This window comes from Solanum pennellii, chromosome 4 (assembly GCF_001406875.1).
Source record: "Solanum pennellii chromosome 4, SPENNV200".
Lineage (NCBI taxonomy): Eukaryota > Viridiplantae > Streptophyta > Magnoliopsida > Solanales > Solanaceae > Solanum > Solanum pennellii.
Genome location: NC_028640.1, coordinates 70,660,467 through 70,672,121, shown reverse-complemented (window position 1 = coordinate 70,672,121; position 11,655 = coordinate 70,660,467). Strand labels below are relative to the sequence as shown.

Here is an 11,655-nt window from a genome sequence, read left to right as displayed (position 1 = left end):
ATTTGTATTTGCAATAAGTCAAATTTTAAAATTTAACTTTTCTGTACTTCCAAGAGAAGCAACAACAAGCTCAAGATTACTGGAGTGACCAAAGAAGATTTTTAGACATAGTCATGACTAGTTAATGACCCGAATGGAAATTCTCGATTATTAGTTAATAATTGGGTATTTTTTAGGTTAGTATTTTGATTAAATGATCATTCTATTTAATTACATATAAAAAAAGTTTGGTAAGCAAACTCAACTCAACAAACATATAATAAACCATGACATGCTAATTCATACAATAACGTCATCTACACATCGCCACATATACCAAATTGTATAAATATATATATGCATAATATATAGATATATATATGCCTATATGAGCTTTATATATTTATAGGCATAATATATAAATATATCAACTTTTTACATCTTTATATGAGTGTAAAGAATTTCATGTACCTAAAATCTCTTATCCAACTACTTCTTTTGACAACTCGTAGCCATTTTCAAATATTCATATATCAATTTTTTACTTTTTTTAAGGCTTCTAGTGTTATCCCAAATATATTTTTTTGCAATGACATTGACAATATTACCCTTGGGTGACCTTAGTGGTTTGAGCTCGAAACTTTCATGATCAAGGTCTCAAGTTCGAAACTTCTTGTAAACGAAAGCAAGGGGTTGCCTTCTGAGTCGAGTTTGTCGCCTGGTGCAGGTTACCTCTCATATGTGGTTTGCGAGCTATTTTATAGGGGCGGAAGTTTTACCCTATCCACATCCAAAGGGTAGCGACTACACGTTTTCGTTGTGTTTTTTTTTTTTAAAAAAAAAAGACATTGGCAATACTACGGGGAAGGACAAATTTTTCTAATTTCAAAGAGTAATGGGGCAAAATTGTGCATGAATCAACCATTAGTTAAAGGGTCAACCATAGGGTGGATCTTTAGCTTGGAAAGAAGGTGAAGTTTTGTACACTTAATAGGGATTTGAATCAAATTTATTTAGATTTAACATATTAATTACATTAATTTTTTCAAAAAAATTGGTAAATATTGTTTAATTCAACTTTAGCATTTGTTTTAGTGTAAGAAAAATGAAATCACGGTAAATGCATTTGACATTCTAAAATAATCTCTCTTTCTCAATGCCATAAATAGAGACTAATTAAAAATACTCCCTTAGCCTCACTTTAATTATCATTTTAGCTTTTTACTCCTCTTAAAAATAATAATTTATAATAAAACTATTAAAAAAAAAAAAGTTTACTAAGTTATTCTTGACTAGTTTTTGCTCTTGAATAGGGTGCATACTAATTCAATGTTGAGAGTGTAGTTAGAAATAATTGTTAACTTTAGTCTTACTATTTTTAAAGCACTAACAATTACTTTAGTACAATTTTTTGTTGGGCTAAAACGATAATTAAAATGAAACTGCCAAAAAAGTATTAAGAGAGCATTATAGTCCTTCACTAAAATACAAACATTGGTCCATGAAATAATAAAGCACAAATAATAGAAAAATTCTTTAGCAAAGTATACACAACGATTCCACACGCCCAAGAATCAAATAACAAAAGCTCGATTCTTTAGAGTTGAGAATACCAACACAAATTCAAAGATAATTAACAAAATCCAAACACCAGAAAAATATATATAATGTTATACGAAGAAAATTATGTAAGTTGAAAAAACAATGAGCTTGTATAGTTGATCTTGTAGGTTGATCCGCTCTATTGCTCTTTCCTTGTGCCTATTTCGCTTCACATGTACAACCTTTGTAACTTCGTGTTATTTGGAAGACTGCAATTTCTTAACTAAACGCGTAACGCGTTATATATATTTTGGATTCATCAATTATCTTTTCCAGCTTCGACTTTTCGATAATTGATCTCTAGCACCACCCACAACCCATGTCTCCTTTGCTATATCGGCTGAAAATTTGTGAAAATCGTTTCCGTATCTCATAACTACTAAGTTTTCGTTTTTCTTCTTGTTTTCCATTTCTTCCATTGTCGATTTCGTTTTCTTTTCTTCTTCATTGTCCTCGTCCTCATCCTCGTCCTCTTCTTCTTCTTTTTGTACTTGTTGTTGTTGTGTTTCTTGAAGCCAGCTTTTCGGGGGAGCAGAACGACAACGCATGAGTAAAAGTGCATTAGGTGGTGGCACACAAATAGGAACCTCATCATCATCATCTTCATCATCATCATTATTATTATTATCGCGCTCTGTTTTCTGATTTTCATCTTGTAAAACCATGAACCACTTGGAGAATACAGCTTTTGAACTTTCTTCTTCATCATCATCATCATCGTCTTCGCGATCATTTAAATCTCTACCCATTCGATTCATTCCTCTTCGATCTAATTCATCTTCATCGTCATCCTCCTCCTCATCCTCGTCATCAGAAGTAATGTCATGAGTTGTTGTTGGGAATGAACCGAAGCATCGAAACTCAAACCTTATGTTACGAAGACATGTTAAGAATTGCATTACATCTTTCTTAATTCCAATTGCTTCCATCCAATTAGCACCTTTCTTCTTTTGAGCCTTTCTGTTGTGTAACTTCTCAATTTCTTCCATCACTGATTGCCAATTCTTGCATGAACTCCCCTGTTTTGGCCTTACCTTTATTTGCCCTGCATACAAAAATCGGACTAAAAATTCAATCTTTTTCTTTTTTTCTTCAAAACATAAAATTTGTACTATTGAACTCATCTCTACGTTGTTCAGACTCTACAAAAATATTTATAATTAGCGCAAACAACATATAATTTTCTTATAACATAGAAACTGACTTTCTGAAAAACTAACTATTAGTAGAGTGAATAGAATACCTGCACAAGTGACTTTTGGTGAAGTGGGCTCAGAGATGATCTCTGAATTCTTGGATTTAGCCCAAAGTAGAGGACTAGATTGGGCTTGAACCCCACCAATTCTGGTGCTAATTTTCTTGAGATCATGATTGTGGTGGCGTTTGCTTGAATCTGAATGTCTTGCTGGGCTACATATTGGTTTAGGCATAAGGGTTAAATGTGCTCTAGATGGAAAACATACTAAAAGATCTGTTGAAGGAGGTCCTTTCCCTCTTCTAGTACCTTTCATTCTCTATTTTCTTTCTTTCTATTCTTCTTGAAAATGTTGTTTAAGTTATTTGAGATCTTGGGGTTTGAAGTAGTGTTGGGATTATGATATTTGGGGAACTTTTTTTCTTTCTTTCTGAATCTTGTGCTTACAAGAATGAGTTTTTAAAAGAGAACCAAGGAAGGGGGAGGCAAAAGCTCTTTCTTTTACGTGTATAAAATTTATGTGACCTAATTTGACTTGGCACGTAACATATAAAAAAACTTTTGAAAGGTAAAACGACTATTACAAAGTTAAATTGTTACTAAAGATAATTAAACTGAAGGTGAGTTATATAAATTGGAAAAGATGAAATATTACTTTTTTGTTTTGTTTTTTCACTTGGGGTTTTGGATGTATATAGGAGTCCGACTAAATTTGGATTCACGCTGAAACTTTTATATTGAAGGTAAAACACTCTCTACCTAAATGCTGGTGTTCGAATTGTACATAAAAGTCTGACTAGATCTGGACTCACTCTGAAAAGTCCTATATTAAAAGTAAATCGTTCTCTGAAAAAGATAACTCTACCTAAATGACTAGAACCCGATATCTATTGGTTAAACGCAGTATTACTTTTTGTTGATGTGCTTCTCTCTTTTTACAATATGTTTGATGGTGCATTTTTCTAATTATCCACCTTTTTTCTCTCTCTCTCTCTCTGTCAAATGGGGTCACCAGTGTGACCTTCCTTTCTTTCTTAGCTAGTTTCTACTTTTTCTCCAACCCCTTGCCTAACAACTAATTATTATTATTATAATAAATAAAGAAAGACCAAAATATAATTGAAGAAGAAAAAAAAAAGAAATGTATAGCTCAAAGGGGATTAATAAAGAAATGAAAAAGTTTAGATGCCCACGAGCTTTGTTTCATGATCCAATCATTCCATCAACTTGTGAGACCACGCCAGCCAGCTTAGGCAAGGGTCATGCCATAGAGCTAATTGGCCACAAATCCATCCAACCAAATATATGCATATCCAAAAGTTCATTTGCTTAGAACAATTCCATTTTTGGAAAACAAAAATATCCGTTCATTTCAATTTATATGTCTTATTTTTTTGTTTAATCTGTTTCAAAACGAATATAATTCTATTTAATATTTTGATATGTCATATACATTTTCTTTTTGTTTTTCAAGATTATAATATTGAGTAGTTAAATTTATATATTTTTTCGTGATAAGTCAAACTAAGACACGAAATGAAATAGAGAAAAATAAAAGATAGGCACCAACAAGAAAATAAGAGCAATAAAGTGATCTATGAAAAGGCATGTCAAATTGATTGAGAGGAGAAGTGCAATGGATGAGCACTGAGGCATCTTACTCCTTGGCCCTCTTTGCCTAGTTATTGCAATGATAGGGGAAAAAAGGAAGAGAACTTCATAGTGACACTTTAGTTATAATTGAACCAAATTACTTCTAAAAAATTAATAGATATTACATTCATTCTGTTTTATTAAGTTTATTACTTTTTGGCTATGTTATGTCTAGTACTAGTTACATTTACAAGGCTAATAAAAGAAAGTTCCCGAAGCGTCTACACTACATCAAAAATGATCTTTAGCGATAATTAATTAATGACAATAGTTAATTGTCATAAAATATGTATTTTTAGTGACAAGTAACACTCTTTGTAAATGTCTCTAAAGTCTATAACGACATTGAATCTAATGAGAACAAACTAACGCCGCAAAAAACTTTAATACTCTTTCTTAATGTGTGTATATATTTACTATTGCTAAAAGTTATTTGTGTTAGTAATTTTATTGTCATTATTGCTAAGGTATTTGCAACAATATTTTGTTCATTCATCTGGTAGAGCAAGTACCCACAAATCCAAAACCAACTATATTATCAATCACCTTTATTAAATCGCGTTATGCTTCATATTATTTCTTGAGCCAACGTTGCATATTCTAAACCAGGGGTGGCTCGAAAGTATTAAAAAAAGATATGTATCTTAGGCCTCCAAATTTAAGGGGTCTCATTTTTAATAATAGGTTATAAGTTATTAATTTATAACAAATATTGAATACTATTTGAAGAAAAGTAAACTTTTCATGAAAAATGAAGAAATTATAGAAGAAATTTGATATATTTAAAGTACTATATCTCATGAAAAATAATTTAAAAATAAGAATGATTATATTATCAATTGGAAAGTAGAAGAAATCAATTATATAAAATTATTAACGATTCAAGTTTAAGGCCCCATTTAATTTTTGTTTTAGGCCACTAATATGCTTGAGCCGCTCCTGTTCTAAACTCACCACAAAAAACACATCTATATTTAATCATAACTTTTATACACTAATAGCACTTAAAAGAACGATTTTATTATAAGATCGCCTGAAAAATAACTGTAACTAACCGTACATATTAATTAGTGAGAGATCAAACGACTTGGTAAATTAGATAATTAACTTACTAGAACAAGTTTTGTTGTAGCATAGTATATTATAAGTTAAATCCTTCTTGGTAATACTTAACAAACTTATTTTTTTTCACATAACAAAAGAGTTGTATCATTTTGGCAGATAATTATTTTTTTAAAATTCTTTTTGCTATTCTGAAAAGCTATGTCATTTTTTATGTTGATGAGATTTAGAAAAGAATGGGGGCCATTGGCCAAGCAAAAGAGATAGCCTAAAGTTGTGTCAAATATAATGCATGACATAAAGTTTCCAAAGTGGGAATTGGACTCAATTAGTGCATTTTATAAGTGAGAACATGTAAGGTTGGCAGAAGATTTGAGTGGATGGAGAAGTTGAGTCATGAACAAGTGTTTCCCCATAGTTATTGTTGGGCAGAAAGGAGAACCCTAATATTCTTACTTTATACATATTATTAGGGTGTGTATATCCATCTCTTAGTCAACTACTACATCCTTTTTTTTTTCTTTTTTTTTAAACTTTAGGATAGTTTGCAGTCGCTGAATTTTTGTCACAACAGCTACATCTTCGGGTGAGCACTTTGTCGAAATTGGATAAATTTCCCACTATATAATAGCTTACAAACCATACAGGAGGTGTCGATCATATTAGACAAGTCAATATATATGTGACCTTTATGTTGTCCGTGGGAAGGCAGTGGAAGAGAAAGAAAGTAGCTGCGATTGCTTGAAAAAAATCAGTTGAATCAAGACTAAACTAGGTCCTAAGTATTTAACTAGGATGTGGTGCAGTGAATGAAGTTGCACCGTACACGAATTCATATTAGTCATGCTTCAATACGAAAACAGGAGGCCGGACGAAAAACTAAAACAAAAATATTTTATTTAATTTCTTAAAATATGATTAATTTTTGGATTCGAAAACTTCTCAAACTTTAAACTTTTATTTTACAACTTAATGACATGTTCATGAGAACATACATATATTACCCCCCACCCAGTTTTATTTACATCAACTCGATCACTAAATATATATTAGTAAGTATGTTATGTCTAACATAATATTATCACTCAGTTAACATAATTAAATCAATATTACATCAAAAAGTTGTATAAATTAACTTTGCCAACCATTAATCAGTACATTTACTTTTACAGGCCCATCATTGTTGGCTTCTAAAACCTCATGTTTTTATTTTTTTAGTTGCCACTAAAAAAATTAATGAAAATTAGCTACTTGTAGCTAGTATTTTTTCTAAAATTTTACAAAACTAGTATAAACGTATTTCACAGTAATATTTTAGGATATATTTTATTTTTTAAAAACTGACGGCGTTAGATTGATATATTTTACTCACAGTAACGTTTTACTCCTAAAGTGTTACTCATATTAACGTTTTAGGAGCAAAATGCTACTCAAAATAACGTTATTATTGCTGTTAGTTTTTAAAAAACGAAATATACCCTAAAACGTTACTGTGAAATACGTTTATACTAGTTTTGCAGAATTTTAGAAAAAGATATTATTTTGATAAATTGCTTTACATAATGACTTAGTTTGGTCAAAAATTAGTAATTTTTTCCCCATGTTTTCTTGTTTGGCTACGTAGTTTATTCGCCGTTAATTTCTATTTATTTAGTATTGGGGTCAAGCTTTTCAGTTATGAGATTAATTGAAACAGAGTTTTTAAAAAGAAAAACTTTAAATTCTGACCCAAAGATCTCATAAAAGGATTGTAAACTCTAACTAATAAGCAAATTCTATGTTAGATTAAGAATATTATTGTTTACATCTCTATTTATATGAGAATATTAATATAAAATAAGAAATCTTTGTAGATCTTTAGACCCCCCAAGTAATTTAAAAATAGGAACTGGCTGAGTATGATAGCAAAAGATGAATGAAAGCAATGATTCTTCATGATGCGAACCATTGGTGACAAATGATTTAAGTCTTATGAATTATTCAATTCATCATCTTTTAACATTTATGATATGTTATTAAGGAATCGTTTGATTGGTGAACTAGTCATAATCAGAATCAAATCTTTGACGTTGGGTTCATCGAATATGTTTTTTGCGTTTCAATGGGATGTATGTGCATAATCTTCATCCTTTGATCTAGTTTTTAGGTTGAATTAGACTCAAGGTATATTCAATATGTTATAAGATGGTAATACCAATATGCACGAGGTCTTCTTATTGAATCTCATCAGTCATTACCGTCCATTATCAAAAAGAAATTCTTACATATTTGGTCCATGAAAAATAATAATATAATTATTATATAAATGATTTATATTATTCAAAATTAAGGATGGTATAGAAATAATATTGTAATAATATAATTGTCGTATACATAATCTCATGAAAAATATATATTTAGGGAAAAGGGTCTGATATACCCCTCAACTTTGTCATTTAGAGCTGATATACCCCTTGTTATGAAAGTGGCTCATATATACTCCTACTTGTAAACAAATGGGTCACATATACCCTTTTCCTCCAAAAAAATATAATCCCATATGAGTAAATTTAATCCTCGTCAAACATATTTTTTTTGACTTTTTTTTATTTCAATGACTAATTTATAATTATTATTTTGATAATCAAATTTATTTATGTTTCACTAATATTCTTGTAAAACTTATTGTAGATGACCAAATTTTTTCTTCGAATACGAAATTAAATTACAATACACACAAAAAAAATAGTTTAATTTTTTATTCTTTAAACTAAGGAATGAAAGAAAAAAATAAAATAAGAATAAGAAATTCAAATAATTATAATAAAAGAAGTCAAAAAATAATTTATATATGAAAAAAATTAAAATATACCTTGAACTTTGATAGAAGAATCATATATACCCCTAAATAATTTTTTTAAAAAAATTAGAAGTAATAAATATAAATTTAAAACTAATTTTTTAACTTCCGTTAAATGAAGGGTATATGTGAGCCATTTTGTAACGGCAGGGGTATATGTGAGCCGTTTGTATAACGGTAAGGGCATATATGAGCCACTTTTATAACGAGGGGTATATCGGCTCCAAACGACAAAGTTGAGAGGTATATCAGACCCTTTTCCCATATATTTATCATAGAGTTCAAGATATAAAACTAATTCCACATCTTATATTTAAATAAATTTTTATATATCCCTTATCCTCGTAATTAACCAAACAATCAGTTAGTATTTGCAACTTAATTATATCTTTTATAAATTTTATTTGTTTCGAGATAAAGAAAAGCCTTTTGATGATTGATGATCTTTAGCAGCAGTACTGCTAGATTAGATGATATTTTTTTATTTCTAGCAAATCACTTGTAATTCTAAATAAATAAAAAATGAGTGCTTTTTTTTTTTTGTGGTCCATTCCTTTTTAATGGAAAAGCCCTATGCCTATTACCGACTTATTCTTGAATTTCTCTTTTAATAGTATTTTTTTTTCCGCAATGTAATTAACGAATAAAAATATGTTCTCTTCTCTAAAAGCTTAAGTTTTTAAATGAAATAATCACACAAATTGAATCTCTCCGTCATTTTTATTAAAAATAAATTTTGTACGTGCTTGATCCATAAAAAAAAGTCAAGTCAGCACATGAAGAGGCGTGTGTTGAGAATTAACATATAAAAGTGCATTTACGCACTTCAACATTTCTAGATGTTAGTAATGTTCCAAATTTTATTAGAGAAAATCTTAATAGCTCAATGTATTAGGTATCTGAATATTTATTTGTTGGTAATGATTCGATTTCTCGATAATCTTCTACTCAATTTCCTTTTCCTTTTGCCAATTTTTTTTTTTTTTTAAATGGAGCGAAAACCTTTGCACTTTCACTAGTAGATAAATCTTGTATATTTATTGAAAATTCACTGAACATGCACCTACATTAAACATAGAAGTCAAACATTAAATCAGAATATAAACTTCGAATTTTTATTTTACCATGTAGAATTTTATCCTCAATTTTATCATATAAATATGAAGTTTATCCTACAAAAAAGTAGAAGTAAAGAAGTTGTTAATGCGTTGGGGAGTTCTTGTGCTCCTATTATTTAAGGTGTAGACAATTTTTATAGTGGTATATTGGATGAATGTTTGAAAATGCTATCTCCTAGATATAATAAAAGGAAAATTAAGGATCCAAATATCTATATTGAATAACTTTATATTTTTGATACATCTCCTTCGTTTGTATCATCTGCACTTAAAAGAGATGTTATGAAAATTAAATCGTTTAGATTAGTTCTTCTTTTCTATGAATAAACCTATTATTATCAATAAATAAAATCCTTCCATTTTCAAAGGAATAAAAAAAAAACAAAGAGGAAAAAGCAAAACTATTTTCAATTAGAATTTGCCAAGCAAAAAGTGGCAGCAACTACCACCTTACAAAGGACCACAAAAACCTAACAAAAATTTGATGAATTTTCTAGAAATTTTGGAGAGGCTACAAGATCAATAGAAGAGGAAAAAGATTATCAGACTTGAGAAGATGTTAAAAGTTCAGAGCCTGTCTATATTTTCTTTCTTGTATTATTTTCTCATTTGTAATATCATCACAAAATCTATGTAGTATATTCTATGACGACAGCAACTAGTGATATTAAAGAATGAAACCAAATATAAGTAATCCGTTCAATGCATCTAAAATTTTATAATTTGAATCGAATTCAATATCAACTCATTTGAGTCTTAATCTATTTTAATATAATCCTCAATTTATTCTTCGATTTCAATCCATTTTAAGATTCTTTAATGTATGTTCTATATTAAAGAATAAAGGTGCCTATTTTTATATTCTTTTAGGATTTATTTATAGATTTGTAACTTTTTTATAAAAAAATCATTAATTGAAATTCAAATTGTGATTATAAAAGTTGAAACAATAATATATTAAGATTGTTGAGATTAAAGCCGGTCAAATTGGACGGGTCTTTGACCCAATTCAGTTTTCAGCCCATTGAAATCCAACCCTTTAGAACCCAAACTTAGACTCACACACATGCTCCGATCCAAGTGTTAGCTTTTCAATTCGATTATATATCAAGGCCGATTTTTATCCCATACTGACTTATTAGACACCTAAGTCCAAAAGTACGTTTATAATTTGATATTTATCATCTTAAATGTGTGTGTAGTACTATTTTTATAGTAAATAATGTATCACCTAAAGTTCTAATTCAATAATCAACGTCACAACTAATTTCACTGAGTTCTTTTTATATTACAGAAGGTTAATCAAGTGTGTGAAGAAAATATTTTCTAGATATTAATTTATTTTCTACTGCATCATCTTTAAATATATATATATACTTGCACTGTTTAATACTCAAGTGATTGGGATATGGTGCACGTTAAGCTGAAAGACCAATTAGTTACCAAAGCAAAAAGTAAACTAAAAAAAGAGCATTCTAGCTAGGAACAGTTGATTGTAGTTTGTTAACAGTTCAAAGAAAAAAAACCTGTCTAAGAAAATATTGCTCTTAAATTTTCCCTTAGAATGTTGGGTATGTTTGCTTTTGCTTCAAAGTAGATGCTGCCCAAACGTGTATAAGTTCAATAGTTAAGATATACACAGACACACACACACACAACACTTGATTTATTATGTTCGAATTCAGTACACAAAAACAGAGAATTCAACCAGTTTGCAACTCTAATGTTTGATTTTCCAAGGGGAAAAAGAGGAATCAGATTCAAATCATGCTCTACTTAGAGCTTGTTTGGCTCAGCTTAAAAGCTGGTCAAATTGACTTAAAAGCTGGTTTTTGACTTATTTAGCTGTTTGGCAATACTCAAAATAACTTATTTTAAGTTAAAAAAAACTTATTTTAAGCCAAAGTTAAAAGCTGGGATAGGGGTGCTTTTTCTTTTTTAGCTTATAAGCTGTTTTAAGTTGACCACATTTTTATCTTTTTGCCCTTAATATTTTTATACAATCTCCAAATTATCCACATAACCCTAACATCTCTTTCTTTCATTTTTCCCTTTTCACGTTTGGCATAGCAACTTCAGCACTTTTATCCAAACGCATAACTGCTTATTTTAAAAATAAGTTTAAGCACTTTCAAAAGTACTTTTTTAAAGCTGCTTTTATTAAACCCATCCAAACGGGCCCTTTAGAGTACAAGAGGAGGAACAAC

At 29.6% G+C, this 11,655-nt stretch overlaps 1 protein-coding gene across 1 annotated transcript; it reads right to left on the bottom strand.

The window, feature by feature from the left end:
- Nucleotides 1-1,449: 1,449 nt before the first annotated feature.
- Nucleotides 1,450-3,292, bottom strand: LOC107015751 (acidic leucine-rich nuclear phosphoprotein 32 family member B). The gene is made up of 2 exons (XM_015216152.2): nucleotides 2,825-3,292; nucleotides 1,450-2,626 (listed from the first exon to the last, which is right to left on the bottom strand). Exons 1-2 carry the CDS (start codon nucleotides 3,090-3,092, stop codon nucleotides 1,845-1,847), a joined length of 1,050 nt encoding a protein of 349 aa, XP_015071638.1. The 5' UTR covers nucleotides 3,093-3,292; the 3' UTR covers nucleotides 1,450-1,844.
- Nucleotides 3,293-11,655: the final 8,363 nt, after the last annotated feature.